Raw genomic sequence first — 21,991 nt, forward strand, 5'->3', positions numbered from 1 at the left:
GTTTTGTTTATCGCGGTCAAATGCAAAAAACATTTCCATAAAAAATTTAGTAAAATCATGCGTGTTGTGATGATATGGAACATATTGTTTAGAATTATCTCTACCCCGAATTAGAAACATTGTTAATAACTCTGTCAGTACGCCGTCTTTGCGAGCATCCTCGTCTTCTCCCGTCAACCACCGCATATCTCTGATTGCAATACCCACCCTGTTTCCCCTCACTCACCTCCCCCTTCCTCATCGCCTCATCTTTTGCCACCAGACAGTACAAGGTATTGCCTGGTGGGGGAACTTTCAGCTCTTTGTTTGATCTTCACTTGATAATGTTGCAACACACCGACACCTGGATCTTAAATAAATTATTTCCATAGTATGTTCCAACGCTAAGTCTTCCGGCGCTTGTTTACTTTTTACTCTCGCCTGTCCTGCCTTCCTTTCACAATTTATTTCGGAGTGCGAATGAAAACTTCTATTCCGTTCTTCCTCTGTTATTAGTAATTTTGAATATGATTACGCAGAATTGCAAGTTCAGTCCCAAAAGTAGTAAGACTTAGTCGATTTAAAAAAATGTATTCTCAGAATTGAGACATTTACTCAAAAGTCTTCGCAGGAGCACCCTTGTGCGCCCACGCACAGCTACAAGCAGGTTTACCACGCCTCGCACACCTTTTAGAAGGTGGCGCTCAGAATGCTCCAAAGCTCCCTCGTCACGGCCTGTTGTAACGCTTTGCAGGAGCCGTGGTGTCGAGCTTTCAGCACTGATTTGAGGCGGGGGAGAGGAAAACCTTCACTCTTACAAGATTTTCGTCACTTTTTGAGGTCGAAGGGCGTCCTGAACGTTCGGCGTCCTATACCCTCCCAAAACAACTTGTGCCACCCAAAAACAATCCATCTTCCATGACGTTATCACCATAAGCTGCATTGAGCATGTCATAAGTCCCTTTCCAGGTTTTGCCCAGTTTTTAGCAAAATTTGATGACTTAGCGCTGTTCCAATAACCGATTCATGACGGAGCGTTAAGAGGTCACATTATAGAGGTTCGCAAACGAACGATTTCGCAAAGGCTGGAAGTCTAATAAATCCCAATTTTTTACATGATTTCCCGCAGACTTTACGTGTGTGGGTCCCCAAATCAAGTCTTTAGTGATTGTAACACCTAAGTATTTTACCGCATCAGCTAATGATAGGCCAAATCCAGGTAATTTGTAAACAAATCCCGTTGATCTTTTAAAGAAATCTACCACCAAACATTTATTAAGGTTTGATGACAATCCCCATTTTGAACACCATTTAGTAGTGCAATCTAGATCCTGTGCTAGAATTAAACGATCCTCATCCACAGATGTCTCCCGATAAATCACCATGTCATCTGCGAAAATCCTAATCTTAACTTTAAATTCGCTGTTCAAGTCATTAACAAAAATCAAGAAAAGCAACGGCCCGGCCCGGAAGGTCACTCGTACTCGGTCGGAACTAGCGCCGTCAAGGACTACCCTCTGTTCCCGCTCTAAAAGAAAGTCTTCAACCTAATTTATTGCGCCCTTAAATAATTAGTAACATTGACTGATGTCAATTTTTTGTCGCTAGAGATATCACCCCTAATATTTTTCCTTTTGGCGTGACATAGCATTTGACATCGTAGTGCCTTTCTAACGTCCGCGTTGTACCATCTAGGTTCCGTGTTATCTATTATGAAGTTACTGGGAATGAACTTGTTGACTGCTGGGAGTGTGATCTCAAGGAAGTGATTCCACGTATCCTCAGTATTTCGGTGATTACTATCTTTCTTAAAACTAGCAAATTGATTCGGTAGTACGCAATTAAGACCATTGTAGTCCCCTTCTTTTAATAATTAAGTTTTCCTTTTAGACTTCTTATTTCGGATCCCATGTAGAGAAAACTTAGCGTTTTTTGCCTTGTGGTCACTAATTCATGTTATAATTTCTATAGTTTAGACTTTTTGGGAAGTATTCGTTGCTAACAAATCAAGAATATAGTTGGTTAAGTGACAAGACAATGCAAGGAGTTCAATTCGGGTCAAAATTAGTCTGTGTGTATTCACCCCCTGCCACACACCCTTGCGGTGGCTTGCAGGGTACTAAAATAAAGAACACGCATCGGAACACATTTACTATGATTTGTCTACCCATAAGGCAGCATTCATTTTGCAGCCTATTCCGTTCCACCTCTCTTCGCATTAAGGTCTTAATTATTATTCTTTTGGAGTGATGAATGATTGACGACAATAGCGTACACATTTCAAATTTCATGGAATTGTTGGATGCTAAAATATGAAATATTCTGAAGAAGGAAAGTTTAGATCCTAGCTCCTACTTCGGCGAATGACAAACCAGAGCGCTTAACTTGGATCACATTCCATCATGCAGAATACAATATCGTATTTTCCGCCGTACGCAATGCTAAATTATTAGAGGGATTCCACTGCAAGAGACAACCTACTTCTGATTGTTATTGCGACCGCCTGGTCCGTCCGGGGGTTATGAAATCGAGTGGGTATGGGCTAGACGTCGCCCGGAGGGACAACAAACTTTTCAATGAAATCTCAAGTGCAGGGCAACCGTGACCTTCTCTGTCTCCCTCTCTGAGGATGGAAGTCAGCCAAGTACACCGACGCGAACTGGTAGACCGTTAATGAGTCTGGCAAGGGGATAAAAGACCTCAGTCATAATTGGACTAGTATAAAAATAAAAACGTGAAAAAACAACCGCAACCAAAGTAATAGCTTCCCATTTAAATCTGTTTATGACGTCACTCGGTGGAATTTCTCCATTTTATAGACAGTCGGGGTTCGACTATCCGGATCAATAATCTGGTGTCACCTATTCTAGGTAGGAAACCTACAGCTATGTAGGCGTTAATTTTTGTACTTCTCGCCATTTTTGTAATTTGATTCCTGATATCTATTTTGCATCATATTTTTAGGCCGGTTTGCTGATGATTCCACTCTTTTGAAGCCATATAATTATCAAATAAGTAAACCAAAGCCGCAGTAATCAAAATGAAGATTGGTTTGATTTGCAAGGATAAAGTTTACCACCCATCAAGGCAAACGGGGCCAATGACCTGCTTACTTTAACCTGCTAGTGATAATCCGATTCTCCTCGGCTAATCCAGTTGCCCTCAGATTTATCAGATCGAGAGGCATTATCACTGATTTAATTGCTAACCCTCCGACCCGAAGCCGAAGCTTATTCCCTCGGTCCTACCACACCACGTCTATGAACCGAAGAGTGACGTGATCATGAATCGCAAAGGATTAGTTCCAGAGCTAGGGTCATCAAAATTGACAATCCCCTGGAGCCGGAAGAAATTTTATCCGGAAAACGTGTTCAGCTTGTCCTGTTGTGGAGATAATGGACCATAAGACTGGAAAATAGTCCCTTCTATGAAAGTCGAACTAAACAGGACCCCGAAAATCCCAGATATAATCACATACAGATACGGTAATTGCACATATCACAATAAATTCTTGAGCATATGACAGTATATAACACAATACATGCATATGTAGAGTATATGGCCCATGGAATTACAGTCGATGGAAATTGGCATTGACATAAGCTTGCTCATTTTGGAATGAGATTAGAACGGTTTGCTAACGTGATTGAACTTGTGCTTTATTGCCATTCTAATGTGCAATCAATTCGTGTTACCCACGCTTAGAAAATTTCTAGTGTTAATTAAATGAACGATCTTGAAAATGAATTCATTCCTATTCGTACGCGGTAAACCATCTCCCCCTTCATTTTCAGAACTCCGATTCATATTTCTGCCTTGTGTAATTTGCTTATAAATAGGAGATGGTTATTTGAAGATATGCATTTAGACTTCGTCCGTTAGTAAGCGAGATTTAATCTATAGCGAATAGGTTTTCTAACAGAAGTTGGTTTGAAATCTAGACTATCAAGGTTTGGTTGTTATTAATCAAGTATTTACTCATCATTTTTTTATTTAACTCCAGCGCACATTCCTATTGGAGAGTCAATTTTTAAGCACATGCTTTAATGTATCGTTTAATTATTCTGAACATCTTTTAAATGTGATGGCACCAAGTGACTAAAAAAGGATAGAGTTGTTTAACTCGATAAGAAAACGTCTTGTTGAGTGACGGGCGGAAGATTGATCTTCAACGTTTCTGATCGATTCTGCATCATCCTTGGTGGTAATTTTTCCAAGTTATAGTTCAATTAAATTGGGTATTAGATAACAATATTTTAAGCAGATATACGTATTTGACATGTAGAAAATGATCTGTACAGTTAATAGCTTTGTTATAACATGCACGTATACAGATATTATTTCCGATATTGTGTAAATTTTATTATTTAGTACAGCAGTAAAAAAAATTATTGAACAGTTAATAAAAGTTATTTATAATTAGTTAAATGAGGGCATAATGAAGAAAAATTTCAAACTTGTTAATATTCCGCACAATTTCATCATAGAACTGCCGATTTCAATGTTCCCATCGATGCCTAATTAGATTTAACATGAAGTTGTATGGGTGCAGAATTACATGAAACGAGAAGGTGGGCAGGGGGTAGAGTAGTGTCCGCTTTGATGGTGTAGAGATTGAGGAAGCTGAAAAATCAACGTAGATAAGACTGGTATATATGTCATACGTTTAAGTCTCGGCCTTAAAAATTTGGGTAGTACGTATCTATGTTTTTCGTTGAATTTCCCTTCGAGTCCTGTGCTTTTATGAATGTGACCGTAAACATTCCGAGTTCCATCTCGGAAATTTTCCTAAATTTCAAAATTTGTAGGTAACCTGAAAGTGCTCAAGTATTTATGCATCAGTTAAAGGAGTGTTAAGTTAGATATGACATAATCCATAATTAACAGGAATACCAAATGGATTGAGATTGACTCATCATCAGTAGGCACAGTGAATTTGTTGGAACCAGTACTAAAGGAATGGTGGATCTTCAGGGTTTATTCCACGTGTGTTCGTTTTGCCATATTCCAGCAGACATTCCAGTCATTTTCTTCAGGTCAGAAGAAGTTACCGCACATTCCCCCTAATAGAGAAGTGTATAGCTATCTTCTCTGTTGATTTCACTCCTTTCAAAAATGGACTGAGACTTCCCACCAAATCGTCTTTGAAGATGCAAAGCTGGTTGCCAAAGAGAGCTGTCACTTTCCTAGGGCCAGATGGACGATTTAAGTCAGAACTGTCAAACGACGTAAGCAAAAGAAAAACTGACTGATATTGAATGGCAATATTCAACCAATATTCATATTAAAATAAATGTAGTATCATTATTTTTGCATTCACCTCTGCTGCACCCCTTTCAAACTACCGATGGGAAAGACAAAGAATGACATGCATTTTTGTTGGTTTACTTTTTTATTGAAAATATGCGATAAATTTTTCACTTGAATTCAAAATAGTATTTCATCCTTTCACAAAATGAAGAAAAACTCAAAATGCCATCATAAATACAGAATACGGAATAATTTAATAGTAAAAAATAATACAGGCAATAATTTTTCACTATTAAATGCAGATTTTTTCGCCAGTTTCACAGAGCTTGGTAGACGAACACAATCCCATTTTTGTTAAAGGAGTAGTTGGGAACCACAGTCCTTGAAACCTGTGAAAGAAAAAGTGACAAATGTTTAACTTGGGGAAATAAAAAAATTTTTATTTGCCTCTCAAAAATGAATACATTACCTTTTTGCACTTTTTAAGGGCTTCCAGTTCTTTCAGATGGGGCTCTAACTTGTCTACATACTCATTGACGTACGACAGGTATTCCTCCCTCATTACTATTATCATTAGGCCACCTAAAATATATGAGAATTATTAACACCGCTTTCACTATTTGACCAAGTTGGACTAGGTCACGACACAAGCCCTAAAGCAGTTGATTATAGGTACTTCATCATGCGCCTACTGCCGCATGACCTTCGTACGCCGGTGAGACGATAAGATCGCCCTAGTGATACTATTAATTGTACCTCAAACTTTCGAAATTTCATTATAACTAGCATAAAACTACGTTGTAAGGCTTTGCATTAATCCCTCCCGTGTCCAAGGATTTTTATTCTAAATCTAATGACGTATGATTCCGTATTCCTAGCTCACTGCAGCATACATACCAGTTTTGAGTACTCTTATCATTTCGTCCAGAGCTGAAATTGGCATATGCCCTTCGCCCATTCCTCCGGCTGATACCACACAGTCGTATGTTCCTGTAAAGTCAAGGCACTTTGGTGAGACTCACAATTTCTTCATCATATGTAGAAATTCAATGAAATAAGTATAGCATTTACAGTCAATTGTATTGCAATTCCGATGGTATTTTGGCAACAGTTAAAAATAACTAAAAATTAAAACGCTTTGGGCAGAGGTGTTTGTGTCACACATTCAAAAAAGGGTACTTAGGCTGAAGCACAGTACAATTTGATTTTAGGTTTCCTACGATCCATTATAACATTTCAAGCATATTCCTACTTTTTAACTTTCCTTTTCTCATAATACAATCCATGAAATTAATGGTAACTCACAGGTGAGTGAGATTTAAAAGGAACTAACGCTTTAATTTATTAAACAAATATTTTTCCTATACATTTAACTCTTTACATAGGATTTACAATGAGCTAAGATAAAATATTCCATAGTGGTGTCTAATGTCTATGGATCCGAAAGACTTGCGTGACTTAGCAAAGATGATGGAGCTGATGACAAGATTTTGAGCGTCCAATCATCTCTCAATACTTACCATCCTTTATCTGCGTCTGGTGAAACCCAATGGAGTCGTGCCAGTCATTTTCATATAAACCCCGCTGTCGTAATATTTCGAGCATCCGTTCTGATGGTTCAAGAGCATCTATCCTTCTGGAAAAAATTCATTGCAATGGTTAATTTATATACTTAATATTACTATTGCAAAAGTAATATGTGATTAGCTTCTGGATTGCATTTTTATCGAATATTTCATTTGACTTTTTACTGAATAGGTTTTTTCATTTAAGAATTAGTTATTCATTGAACCTAATAAAAATTGCACTGACAATGCCATTGTATGTGTGGAAGATTGGAACGTATCGTATCCAAATTCCGGTTTTAGCTTAACATCAGAATAAAAATTTAATTCTAATGCAGTTCAGTATATTAAATTAGATCAAGTGATGCCCACTTATACATTTGTAACTTGGGAGGCCCATTTCTTTTGAAATTACGTTACCTTCAATCGAAAGTTAAGCTAGAGCAAATTTTCCGTGAGCGTTTTATTAGTTTCTGACGTTTGTGATATTGATACCATGACCCCTAGACTGCCGCGTACCCCTGTTATCAAGACAGGTGAGAATTATTCAAGTCTTGAAAAAATGTTCGTGAAATCGTGTTAAATACACGGTAAACACTTCGTAAAGCAGCCTTATAATTTTTCCAAAATTCGTAAATTTGATTAATTTAAAAGACGACAATTTTTTCCTTCTCTCTCAGGAAATACCAAAACCATGATTTTGTCCTGGGCTAGAAATTTGACCAAACGGTGCCGGGAGGAAAGTGTTTTAAAATATCAGTTACCTCCCTTTCGTGGATTTTTCATCGGCATTTATTATTTTTTGCAAGAAAGATTAAACTTTATTTATTTGGTGGGTTGCCGCGGAATGCGGTTGTGTTGTTTTTACTTACCGGAAGCCAAGTTTCTGCAGTTCTTCGCCGACCCTGCCGGTTCCGGCGGCCACGTCCAAAATCCTCACCTCCTGCTTCTCTTCGCCGACATACTGTTCCCCAACCGCCTTGGCCAGAATCTCTGGTCCGTTGTAGACTCCAGGGCAAAGATCCTGTCCAAATGGAATACACATCAAGCTATAAGGTGTGGCCTTAGAGAACCGTCAGAATTCTCTCATCTTGCATCACATAATATTTTTATTCCCGCAATTTATTTTGATAACAAATGCATTTAATAAAGTCAGATAATTGAAATTACGCGAAAAGTTTCCTTTATTATTAATTTTTTCCAATATTAAATATGCCCATCTGGTGTATTAGATTAGTTTTTTCTTTGGAAAATCAGAACTTTCTATTATTGCTGCGGGTGTGTGTTTTAAGAAATGGTTGCAAGAATTGCCTTGGCTACATTATTACTGCAACGAAATTATTAAAAACCTAAGTTATTCAGTGTTTGGGCATCTCAAAAGAAGATGCATAATAGAGTTGATTGGTTCTGCATTTGGCAATTTTCAGTTGCATTTATCGAACTGTTCCCTTTTTCTGATAAATTGAGAAGAGCATTTTTTATTCTCTCCATTACCAATGGCATTGCTACGATTTGACGGCAGTTTACTGAAACATATTAGTTAATTATTGTAACTAATGTATCCTAGTTAACTTGGGTATTAAGATACTCGCAAGTGCGATGTGATTGCAATTATGCTATGAATAGATATAAACGGAATTTTTAACATTCAAGGGCCATAAAGTAGAAAGCGCGACTAGAGCGACACATTTTAAACGAATTTTGACTGGGAATATCCCCATACAAGGCCATGCTTATACGACTATACCTCCAGCAAAGGAATATCAATGAAAGTGAATTCTCCGTATACTTGTGGCAAAAAGAAAGGGGCTTCGATTGTAACTGCTCGAGTCAAGATGCTAACTTAGTTCATATATTAACAATGAGTAATGGAAAGTAATGTAACATTCATTCATGGGTATTTCTTAAAAAGATATGACGTGCATACATGTATACAGTTTTTAAACACTGTTAGGTCCTCTTTAATTCCCCTTTAAACACTGTGAGGTCCTCTTTATTTCAAAACATTTTGTGAACTAGTTCCGAGTCGCCAATTTCTTTCGAACTAAGCGATTGCTACTGTTAGTCTCACTTATTATTCAATGTCACTTAAAAACAAGTTTCTGCCATGCTATCAGTATTAAAGCCATTTTGTTATTGCTCCCTGGTGTTTCTTGACAGCGACATATATTTCTGCACTATAATCCACAATTTTTCTGGTAGTAGTCCTCCACAGCCTTAGGGTATGTATAAAATCATGGATTTTCGATGTCAATTTCTATGTAAACTAGCATAGTAAGGCCTGTTTTATCATTTTCGTTTGATTTGAGGGTACTTAAGGCTAAAAAATAGAAGGTTTATCAAAACGCCGTATTCTCGACATCTCGATTCAGCCTCCTTAAAGCAGTCATTTCTGCTGCTGCATTTCTGAGTATATGTGCTTATTATATTATTATTATTATTATTCGGTAATCTACCGGTTAAGGTAGGTTTTTGGATGGACACAACGACAAACAAACATTTTATTACTCCTAAAAAAACACAAAATCCATCATCCTACTCTATATCAGGTCCCTCTTCATCTGAGTACTTCCTTCCTCCCTTCATCCCGTCCAACATCCCTATCCTGTTCCTTCCCTTTCCTCTTTTGCCCAACATTCTCCCCTCAATTACAGTCTTCAACATCCCGCTTCCGGTCAATACTCCCTTCAGCCACTTTTCGTAGTAGTAGTAGTTTTAAGGGGAGGCGACCGACAGCTAAGGTCATTTGCGCCATAGGGGATGGACAGGAAAGGATGAAGGGTGGAGAGAAACCCGGCGTCGGCATTAGCCTGCTCTTTACGAAAGGCGCCAAGGGGTCCGCAGTTTAACGTCCCATCCGACGGACGGCGTACTCACTCAAAGTGCCCTCCACAAAGCACCTCAAGTAGGGATCGAGATACCTCTGAAAAATATTCAACACCGCCGGGATTTGAACCCGCCACTTTTCGTGCCTCCATACGATTGCTCCCAACAAACCCCTCTCTTCGCCCACCAAACCAAGTACTTCCTCGTTTGTTTTCTTCCCTGTCCATTTCACCTTCTCCATTCTTCTCCACACCCGTATTTCAAAAGCCTCCAGTCTACGTCTATCCTACTGCTACAATGACCACGTTTCCGCGCCGTTCATAGCTACGCTCCAAATTAAAGTTTTTACGAGTCTTTTCTTGACATCCTTACTCAACGTCCCCGTCATCAACTCCCTCCTCCTTGTGAAAGCCTCTTTGCCTAGCGCAATTCTTCTCCTTACGTCCCTACTACTTTGGCCATATTTAGTCCAAAACACGTCCGAGATACGTAAACTGTTCTACATGCTCTAGTTTTTGCCCTCCTATCCTAATGTTAAGCTTAGCCTTTTTCTTTCTAAAGAATCGCATAACCATTGTTTTATTAATATTGATTCTCATCCCATACCTGTCGCACCGAATTTCCAATTCACTCAGCAATGCTTGCAGCCCCTCGGCTGACTGACAAACTAAAGCTTGGTCATCAGCAAACCTAACTGATTTTACAAATTCCCTGCCCACTTTCATTCCTACCTCCAGTTCTTCCCACGCCTCTTTGATCATTTCCTCTGCATACAGGTTGAACAGCAACGGTGATAATGGGCAACCCTGCCTTACACCTCTTCCTAACACTGCCCATCCGGACTCCCCGTTTCCCACCCGCACCTGAGCAGTCTGAGACATGTAAAGGTTGCGAATTAGCCTCCTTTCCCTCCAATCGATTCCTATTTTCTGCAATATAGTCATTAGTTTTTCCCAGGTCACTCTATCAAACGCTTTTTCGAAATCTACGAACCAGGCAAATACCTCCTGGTTGTGTCCTATATTCCTCTCGATTAATAATCTCATTACTGCAATGGCATCACGCGTACCTCTCCCCTTCCTAAACCCAAACTGATCATCCCCTAAGTAATCATTTGCCCCACTCTCTATGCTTTTGCTTAGAATCCTGAGAACAACTTTAGCTGCGTGGGATATCAAACTAATTGCCCTGTAGTCCTCACATGACGTAGCCTTTACCTTTTTCGGAATAGGAACTAAAACTGATCTCACAAAGTCTTCCGGTCAGATTCCTTCCTCATAAATACTACGAATCAGCCCATATAGCCTCTTCCTCCCACATTTTCCTAAACATTTCCATAGTTCCGTGGGAATGTTATCCACCCCCACGGCCTTATTTAGTTTCATCTCCCTTAATGCCCTTTCTGTCTCATCATTGAGTATGCCTGGACCTAAGCTATCTTCTTCTACGTCATTTTCCTTTTCAATGTCTAACTTTGTTCGTCTAAGCTCTTTACTATACAGTTCTTCTATATATCCCTTCCATCGCTCTTGGATCTTTTATTATATTATGTATGTATAATTAAAATGTACGCTGATATGTTTTTTTTGTTTTGGTGAATAATACACAAAGGGGCTTCCCCTGCGGCCTAGCAAAGATGCAGAATTGAAGCAAATGCCTGTAAGCTGAACACCAGTCGCGCCGTTTTCTACTATGGCTTCGTCTTCAATATGTGTTATGAATTTTCAAGCAATATGAGTAAAAAAATTGTAGCTGATAAACAATTCAAAAAGGTGTTGGAAGCACGGTTTCCGTCTTTTCGTTGAAATAGAAGTGTTGTAAGTAAAAGACCACTTACTTCATACGCCAAAATTTCCGAATATACTGGGTTCCTGCAATACGGGGTTCATATGAAGTGGTCCGTTTTACGATTCACCTCCTGTGCAATATCGCAGAAACACTGTCATCTCAACTTGCTTGGTCACTTCATGGGTCTTTGGCAGGAGTAACCTTTGATCTGTCCACTCGATCACCTCTACTCCATGTACTCGATCACCACTACATCATGTCTACTTCATCATAAATTTCTATAAAGTGTAGCCTAATACCATCAAATACTGGTGATTGTCCATACGTAAAATGTCGTTTATTCAGCTAATTATATTTTCTTAAATACACTTTTGATGATGTAGAGGATGATCAAATCATTCTATCGCTTTCTTCCATTTCTTACTAAACCCGTGAGCCATTTTGCAAGGATGTTACTCGTATCTATTCCCTTTGTTGTGCTTGTATTCCTTCTCCTGAGTGCATTTTCTATCTTTTTAGTAAGTATAGCTGGACCTAAGCTGTCATCCTCATTTTTTCTGCGTTTACTCTGTGTGTACACACTCATTGATATTATGTCTATACCATAAAGTTATTCTGATATATTCTCTTCACATCATTTGCAGCTCTCCTGGTTCGATTAGCAATTTCCATGTAACTCTTGTAAGTTTGCGATTTTCTTTTTTTCCCTGGTAGTCTTTTCATCTTTTATATAGCGGGACAATTGCAACCTATCCTTGCGAACTCTTCATATCTTCCCATTGTTCTTTTACTTTAAGTTTGTCACCATTATTTATTATCCAGCTCTTTGTCCTTTCTTCTCCGTAATTAATTTGAATTTAGGAACATGTATTTAAGATAACGTTCATAGACTTGAATTAAATTTAATAAATGCGTGTCAGCAATCTGATTTCCGGGGTTAACGGTACAAGTTTCTCCCTTTCTGCCTAAATTCCTGTAGTATGACACTTGAGCAAATGCTCCCCATTCGAAGAAAAAGCAAATATTAATTATTACAGTGAATTGAACAAACTGGTGAAACGTTTGTTATGAATGACCTATTTTTACACACGACTATATGTTCTCATTAGTAGATGCATCAAAGATGTACCTATTGAAGCAACAGAATATTCAGCAGGATCAAGGGATTCAAATGGATGCCTAAAAGAAGTGAATGCATAGGGTTGAGCTTAATGTTCTGCTTTCTTTAAAAATGTACTTCATTCACTTGGGAACTGGGTATGCCCTGCTTATTCGAAAATCTGAAGTTTTGATCTTTAATTCTTTATGGCGAGCCACTTTTTGGTCTCTCCCCATATTTACGAAATTTTTAAAATGTCAATATTGAAAAAAACCTGGACAGAATTCAATTAATCATTTCCTGCGTAAAGTGAGCTCATATTCCCATAGTTAGCCCATTCCCACCATCGTGAATTAATATGTATATATATTTCTATCCGAATGCTTGATGTCCACAAGACTCTCCCCATGCAAAGAATTATCTATAGGAAGGATAAAAAGCTTTATTTTTCACCGAAATGGTTCCCGAAGACAGCCCACAGTTTTCAAATTTATGATCAATAGGATGAATCTCATAGTCTTTCAATAACAAAGCGATCGTAAAAATTAAAAATAACATACGTACACTTTATAATGTGTTTAATGTAATATACCTTATTTTTTTAGTAGCCTGTTTACGTTTTGTTGGTTTTGTTCAATAATGAATGAATAATCATTACTGATGTACAACAGTCGGTGTATTTTCCATTCAAAGCATTCCATCACTGAAAGGTATGTTTTCAATGTACCTAACAACTACTATCTCCCTAATATTGCCTGGTCTTTCTTCCACCTAAAAGGCATATTCCTCTTCCCCGCTTATACGATGCCTATCCAATAAATACGAGAACCGACGCCATTAAATCTTCATTTTGCAAAATTTAGTCTACATCGATTTTGTCCCCTTCAAAGTACTCTCCATTCGTTGGTACTTCATCTTCTTTTCCACTGTTTAAAGCACCCTTGGAAGTCCTTGGCAGTTAGGCTTTTTAGTTTTCCCCGTCGTTTCTTGCTTTACTGTGTCCATATCTTCCCAGTGATGTCCACTCATCACATTTTTGCATTTTGGGAATAGGAAATAGTCACAGGGGGCGAGATCTAGCGAATAAGGAGGATGATCAAGTATGGTGATTGAATTTTTTGCCAGAAACTGGCGAAAAATCAATGCTATGCATTGCCAAGGTGAACGATCCATCCATTGCCTCGAGTCAAATTTGGTCGCACACGATCTCTCAAACGCTTGAGAACTCTAAGGTAGAAACTCAGTATTGACTGCGAGTCCTTCAGGAAGAAATTCATGATAAACAACACCTTCGACATCAAAGAAAACCATGAGCATGGCTTTGATTTTCGATCGGCTTTTTCTTGATTTTTTGGTTTGATTTAATCCGCTTGAAAACAGATGTTTTCTTCAGAGCATTATCACCGTAAAGAGCTGTAAACATTTCAGTAATTTCAATTGTTCCCGGGTCAACTTTGTGGAAATTCATGTTTATTAAATGAAGAATACAATGTATCTTTCTACTGTCCTTTCTTGATAACCTTTACCGCACTTCCCCAAAAAACTTAATATTGACTCGTTGGTCCGTGATTTCGTCAATTTCCATTTTCGACAAACAGTAAAAGCAAGTACAACAGAAACTAACATAACTGGCACCAAACGCACAGCTCGACGATCCGCCAAGCACAGACGGCTTATTGGGTCTCTGCCAACTATCGCTGCTGCTAGTGAGCGGGGCTATATTCCGCATCATGGCCGCCAGATTGCACCAGTTCGCGTATTTATTGGATAGACCTCGTACGTTCCAAGAATTCTGCCTGTCGCTCCCTCCGGCAATACACACACTCTTAGTATATCCTTCGTCCACTTTAAATGGCTTTCCCGGATTTCATCAACTGCCTCTCTTCTCTCACCATACTTAACAGAACTCCAATGTCAGCCCCTCATGCTCTCCAACTTAGGGCGTTTTCCAAATCGCCCATCTGCGCTAAACAATTTTAGTATTTGGCACATATGGCATTCAAATCGCATTCACTACATCATCAACTCCAAGCAACGTGAAACAGATCCTCACTGTGGCTCATCCGCGCTAGTAGACAACTCTGATTCCAAAGAAACTGCGGGAGATGCCGCAACAGTAACTTTTAACGGAGTCATCCGCTAATATGCATATCAATACAACAATTTCAGAGTGTAAAAATCATTCGCCTTGACTGGGATATATATGTTTTGTACAAATGCATTATATCCCAGTCAAGGCGAATGATTTTTACACTCTGAAATTGTTGCATTGACAACTCTGATGCTGGGGAAATATGTAGCAGGTGTAAGTATTTTGTCCTTTCCTCTCTAAGCAGGTTAGTCTTCCTTCATTCTTCACCATGCACACGTCTCCAAAGCTATTAATCTGTGCTCATCTGCTTGCCTCTTTCAGATGCGCAGCTACAGAGCTATCCGCTCATCTTTTCTTAACGGCAGTGCCTTACTCAATTCTATATATTAACGGAAACGGTAGAAATGTGGAGTGGCTTATTACAGCATTTAGCATAACGCGGCATTGAGAATGCCATTTGCATGTGGTGTTTGGGTAATTAAATTTAATATTCTCTTCGCACGAAAATACCTCAGGGGCAACGAAATGTGTATCTACAATCCTTTTTCAAGCAATGCTGTGACATCATACCCGTTCATGGAATTCTTTTCGGTGGCGAAATTATCAAGTCTCATTCTTCACACTATCTCATGCTAAATAGCATTTACCTGGATGAAATTAAAAATTTTATAACCTTACCTGATACTATTAACAAATATTCAAAATTATTTTAGGTCGTAAAAAGTAATTTAGGTGAGCTATCACGATGAAAATGAAAAAAAGCGGGAAGTTTCAAAGCGAAGTAATTTTTTTACGCTTTCTTTCTCATTACATATCTGTTGTATTGTGTGGAATACATCTATTTTTAATGAGCAGTGAATATGTTACTTTATCGGAAATCATTTTGAACGCTTTATTATTCTTAGGGAAGCGTATCTGTGTGCTGATGGATATAGTATGAATACTATATGGCTGATTCGAAAGAGCCGTTATACCTAGTCAATAAATATAAATTATGTGGAAGATATTGTCGCAACAAGAATTTATTATATTTCCTAAATATTTTCAATTTTTTTTCATATCTCGAGAGAGATCACTAATTCGACTGACCTACTGCCATTATTTATGTCAATTAATAAGTTGGTTGTCGGAAGTGAAACGCCGCACATACATTTTCCTCTCTATATTTCACCACCGTTTTCCAAGAAATCTTAGAACTGGAGGAAGATTTGCGAACATTTTCAAAGGAAATCGCCGCTTCAATACCATTGGATTTTAACTCTTTCAGGTTTATTGCCGCGGGTGAAACTGCGGACACCTTGAGAATAGAGTTTGTATTGAAGGTAATTCTAACCAATTCACACTATCTTGATGAAAAAATATACGACTCTCTCAACTAACTTTCAATATAGGTGACAGTAAACTCTGGTGGTGTAAGCATTTTATCCATTTTCCGACATTTGCTTTCTACATCTACATCTTTGCTTTGGTGCATATAGAAGTTATAGCCTCAAAAAATCGTATTGAGGCATTTGTCGTCAGTTGACTTAGAGAGTATTATGCGTTCGGGATTGTGTTTCATTCTGTCCACTTACCTATCAATTAGAGCAGTTTTTCATTGTTTACAATGGATGGCATCACTTTTGTTTCAAAATATTCCATGATTAAAACGTTAAAACCAAAACGTTCTCAAAAAGCTCAAAAAGCGAAATTCTCACATTGATTCTCACAATTCTCTACGCGATCGAAGCACAAGCTGACAATGCTGCATTGCAGTCGTAGAGTCGAAACTATGTTCGCTCAATTTTTCCCCCCGGTCAGGAAACAAAAGTAAGCTAAATGAACTAAGGAGAATTATATTGATAAAGTAAATAAATTCCTATTGAGTAACAGTAGTCTACCGTCATAATTTCTTAGAGTTCTTCGTTAACTGGAAATAAAAGCCGAAAAACTGCGAATAGGTTCACCTTTATTCCAGTAAAACTTCCTTTATTTCCATTGGTGAACACCAATGTGGGTGAATATATGGGTGAACATGTGGGTGGATGGGAGTCAATGATCAAGATGAGCCCATGACAACGAATAGGGTCAATAATTTATTGCAATCATTTTTGTTAATTGCCCGTGTACTTCTTCTCATCATGGTCCTCATAAATTTTCATCGGGTTAAAGTTATTTTGTATCTTGATGATCTTGACACACTTATTACGGTAAAATGGATCAAACTGGGGGAAAGTATCCATAAAGCAAGGTGTTATTTTATTGATAGTGGTGTTGGGCAACAACTGCTTATTAGCCCCTCCCGCTCTGTATCTCTATATACGGCCTATGTACTGAATTTTACGTTTACCTTTTACTCACTTTAAGGTGTGTTCATTCTTCAAAGGTAAATCATTATGATAGAAGGAACACAAGAGAGCTGACTTATTCACAAAATGTCATCGAAAATCGAAGTGAATGCGGCTCATAGACCTCATGCGAGTTTTCGGTAAGACACTTTGATTTACCTTTGCCCATCTTACTTATGTCATAAAAGGATCCTAGTGACTGGACTCATTTAAATCAGCGAGATGGTGAGCGCTTAAAATTATTTTTAATGTCTTCATCAAACTGATAATCGGCAAATTTCGAATTCATATTCGATGGAAATTTGTCCGGGAATGCCTTGAAATAAAATATCAAAGAAACTGCGGGAGAAGCCGCAACAGTAACTTTTAACGGAGTCATCCGCCAACATGCATTTCAATACAACAATTTCAGAGTGTAAAAATCATTCGCCTTGACTGGTATGGCATCCCAGTCAAGGCTGATTTTTACACTCTGAAATTGTTGCATTGGCCTTGAAATTATTAAATTTAACAAACATTTTTTTCTTTGCTCTTTTTCTTTTAGCCGTTTTTTTATCAATTTTCTGCCTCTTTATCATATATATTTTTATACTTTATTTGTCATTCTCGATTTTAACATTCAAAAGACGTAATATTCTTCCCATTTGGCTACACACCGAGGGCCCATTCAGACTTCCAGTTAACACTAAAGTAGGTATCTTAAGTTATCAAAATAATATTTACTGTAAACTTAAATATGTTGCCTAAATCTGTAGGGTGAGAGGAATATACGAGGAATATACTCGTCATACACTCTGCCTTTTTAAGAAAGTATCAAGAGGCATCGCTCAGAGCCTCCACTCATAAACCCAGTGTTGAATAACTTAAGTACACAACCACGCCCCTCGAGAATAATCAGAACGGACCAAAAGGACAGCATGTTCCTCTTAATTGTTTCCTTCATATTTTGCCTGAAGTTAAGAGTCAACTGCTCGAGGATGATGAGTTGCTACATATATTCAACGAATTTCATTTCCATGTTGTTTACCTCCAATCAAATTTCAACTGTTTGGACATATTGTGAGTGATACCGTCATATTAAAGGCCAAGAACCGCGTCCACCATGGATTGAGTCTAGTTGATTGAACGCAGAAAAAATCAAATGTTTAATGTTCGGGAAATTTTTTCCTTTAGTAAGAATTCAGAGTCTAATAATGTGGAAAACAAATGAAAGAGAAATAACTATCCTTATGATCCGACAAAGTATGCACTCAAGTCTTTTCTGGAAAGAAATCACGTCTCCGGTCCGGTCGGTAGGTAGGAAGCCTCTACTCCTTCGGATTTACAATCCTTCTTCTACTTAGATCCCAATGCTCCGCACTTAAAACACTTATTCTTCTTTAAGTGTGCAGGCAATTCAGTGTAACGTTCTGAAATCCCTTCTTATAAATGGCCTCGTGTTACGATGCACCAGAAAAAATCACCGTTAGTCGGCTTCTTTCAATAAGACGAATTTTAATTCCTTGCAAACCTTGCAACTAAATGCTTCCTTAGGCCCGGATCAATGGCTGAGCGGAACTGAGCGCCCTCTCTTGAAAATTCGTGAATTCATCATGTGAGCTAATGTAATGACTAGCAAAACATTAATATACCGTACTTGCATGATACCCGCCTTATGCATAAAGAGGAAGAGATATTGACGACTTCAGCAACACTTAAAGACACTGAATGGGCTACCATTTCTGTTGGATGGCTCACAATTCTGGACATGGCATGCGCTTCTTGTGTTTTATCAACAGTTAAAAAAACCTGAAGGTTTCCTTAACACAAATACCCGTCGAAGTAAAATGGAATGGCACAGATGGAGCCAGATACATCTTTCTCGGGATTAAATACTTGAAAACTGCATTCGGTCAAAAACTGAAAATCTCATTGAAAGATGGTTGCTATGAATGGGAAATGGATTAAAAAAATTGTGACGCCACTGCGATACTTTCAGCCAGCAATGAAGAGAGATATAAAAAAGACGTGTGAAAGCGCCATCAACAAATGTTCCACTTCGATGAAATACGCATCACCGGCACCGCTAAAACTGTGACCCAATGGCGACACTTTCGTTTGTTGGATCTCTTCTACCTTGAACTTATTTCTCAAAAATATTCTCGTGAAATTGAGCATACTAGAAAAGAAAAAACCGACGAAATAACTATATTGGTTATGGTAATCCTCGCATTAAGCTATTTATTCTTTATTTAATCGCCATGGCCCTAGTGGCCTTCTGCTTCCCGCTCATTTACCAATAATTCGTGACCAAGATCTTGGCTTTTCGAGTTTCGCGTAAATTTCTTGAGTTTAAAATCGATTTCTGTATCGGATCCAATATGCTCCAAGAATTTCTGTGTTTGTCTAAATTTCACAACTTTGAGCGCCATTCCATTTCTCATTAATCTTTCGAAAAATAGTGCGTCTAGAATTAGGCTACCCAGATTTGAGGGTATCCATAGCAAATACCTCTTCATATCTCCTGCTTTGGGTGGAAAGTTTCAAATTACTATGTATTAATGGTGGAAAGGGTAGACATTTACCTAACTCCAGATTAGGCAACACGTAGTGCATTACACATCAATTTGTTAAATTACATATATAGTTAATTATCCGATCAAGTCCGAATTCTCTCATTTATTTTCCTTTGACTGTTTAACTTAACACACATATATTATTATAAATTACTCAATGTAAAACTTGCACCCATGTAATTAATTCGCCGGGTAACAGGGGATCCTCGTTATAATAATATTATGTAGGTTCCAATGCGAGGCAAAATAAAAGAGAACGAGAAGACTTCAACTTCGACTAGGCAATTCTACCCTTATTTTCAGAAAAAATAACCGTTCTTTAGCTTCCGTAATGATTTATTCTTTTCTCAGAAAAATGGAAAATTTGTTACGCGAGTTTTAAGTGGGGGTGAAATTATTTTTGTCAAATTAACTTGAGAATTCAATTAACTTGTTAATTATTATTTAACTTGACGTGAATTATTTTTATTTGAGTTTCAATTTTAACTAAAGCAGTTAAAACTATATTACATTTAACTTAAACGAGTTAAATTTAACGTTCGACTTGCTCGTTTTGATTGAGTTAACTTTTGCAATCCCCTAGTCTACCTTGTATTCAATATATTTGCTTTCCATACGCAAGGAGTCAAAAAGTTAGGAAAGTACAATGCCCTATATAATCACGTATCCTATCATACGGGACTGTTAGTACAAGACTATTAATTCGTGCATTTTCTTCCGCTTCCTATCTGTTTTATGTAATCAGCCGCCCATCCAAAATAATACGGTGCAAAGATCGTTATTGGTTGATTTGTTGGTGGACTCTCAAAAACACGTCACTAAATCGACCTCGAAAACCCTCGGTGAATATTCGAGCAGAGGCGTGGAAGATTGGGCCCACCAAACACTTGATTCTGACCAGGGAAGGCGCCTCGGGATTGAACACCGAATAGAAAGGAATTCTTCAGGTCCCTCCAAGTACATTTTTCTCTAATATACCGTTTTCGCCTATTTAAGGTAACCTTTTCACCCCTTATGCCCTCTGAATAAAAATGTTTCAGTAGACTTTCGTCAAGGTCAATGTTCTTTCTAGATATTCCAAGGGATGTCTGTTGACGAGATGATTATGACGGATGCGATGTTAGCCTTGAACTTGCCTAATAGTTGCTGAGTAAAATTAGCTCAGGCAGTTCACCAATATCCCATGTACATGCATGCAGCTGCAACATTTGCTAAGAAAATTCACAGTTCAGATACGATGCTTTCTACGATCAACCCCTATGTCCATGAGGAAGAGGAAACAGCAAATATTAGGACTACCAAAAGGCTCTCGGAACCACAGGAAGAAATTTTTGACGCCCTTATGCCCTGGTCTCTCATCCAGCGATAATCTAGATCTCCCAAATTCCGAAAAGCTGCGGCTACAAAAATATTCATAACATCTCACTCATCAAGGACTCACCTAAGAACCAAATCTACAACTCTATTGAAATTAAGAGATTCAAGAAACCACCCGCATAAACGACAACACCACTATCGGCGATCATTGTGTCTCCAAGTAAGCACACCTTCCACCATGATGTATAAAAGTGCACATACTCGACCGATGAAGTCACCGTAAAAGACGAACAAACTAAATCCGAAGTAGGGCGGTGGATTCACTTCGCTCACCATCTGGATCAAGCTGAAGAGCAGCGCGACTCACCTTGTCGTAATTGTCCGCCCATTCGTCGTAGGTCTTGATCACCTTATCGTACGAAATGCCTTTGCGGTGGGCCTTGTAGTTCGCGGCGTACGCGTCCTTCTCGTCCACCGGCACCCCTTCCGCGCCGATCAGGCCATTCTCGCTGCTTTGCATGATCGAGTGTGCTGTCTACACTTCGACCGAAGAGGAGTGGTGATAAATTCGCGGACGGTTTTGCCGTGGGAGTGAAAGAGGGCCAGGTCTCGCGCCTTGCTTGAGGGGAGAGATCCAGTGCTGCCCCCTTCGCGTTATCGGTCGAATGCGACTCCGATTGGAGGGAAAATGGAAGAGACGGGGAAGGAGAGAAAATGAGAGAACCCTCTCTTCGCTCTTCCAGCCTATGGGGGGAGTGGGAGGCAGCAAATGGCAGACTTGAAAATTGTGTGGGGCATGGGAAAAGGATGTGGCCAGGATGTGGCATCGACGACTTTCCTTCCGTCTTCCAGCGGGTGATAAGGAGGTATTCATTCAGTCAGGAGTTGATGGCGGGGTGGTTGCACGTGGCCCTACACAGCAAAACTCGTAGGGGAGGCGGAGAGCAATAAAACTCGCGAGGAGGCATTATTCGAGCGATAGCGCGCACCCATTCGTATCACATTCTCACACGCACATCGCGTATCTTTTTTATGTTCGGCGCGTTTCGCGACCCGGTCATAAACGTGGGGATCTGTCCAGAAATGACGTCAACCTAATTTTTATTTATTTACCTCCCCCCTCTCTAACAACAATAATACTTTATTTTGATAAACACCCCCTTCGTAGTATTTCTATGCATGATGATTCATAA

General features: G+C 38.8%; 1 protein-coding gene across 2 annotated transcripts; it reads right to left on the minus strand.

Annotated features, from left to right (window-relative positions):
* Positions 1-5,464: 5,464 nt before the first annotated feature.
* LOC139693885 (methyltransferase-like protein 27) lies at positions 5,465-21,536 on the minus strand. Of its 2 annotated transcripts, none has more exons than XM_071592201.1 (6): positions 21,166-21,536; positions 7,667-7,818; positions 6,750-6,862; positions 6,127-6,219; positions 5,699-5,811; positions 5,465-5,618 (listed from the first exon to the last, which is right to left on the minus strand). In XM_071592201.1, the coding sequence occupies exons 1-6, from the start codon at positions 21,316-21,318 to the stop codon at positions 5,547-5,549; spliced, it is 696 nt and encodes a 231-aa protein (XP_071448302.1). In that variant the 5' UTR covers positions 21,319-21,536; the 3' UTR covers positions 5,465-5,546. The 2 variants fall into 2 exon arrangements, with proteins under 2 accessions (XP_071448302.1, XP_071448301.1); XM_071592200.1 differs by having other exon boundaries at positions 6,750-6,865; positions 21,166-21,529.
* Positions 21,537-21,991: the final 455 nt, after the last annotated feature.

Source organism: Hetaerina americana, unplaced genomic scaffold, assembly GCF_022747635.1.
Source record: "Hetaerina americana unplaced genomic scaffold, ioHetAmer1.1.p SCAF_5, whole genome shotgun sequence".
Classification (NCBI taxonomy): Eukaryota; Metazoa; Arthropoda; class Insecta; order Odonata; family Calopterygidae; genus Hetaerina; species Hetaerina americana.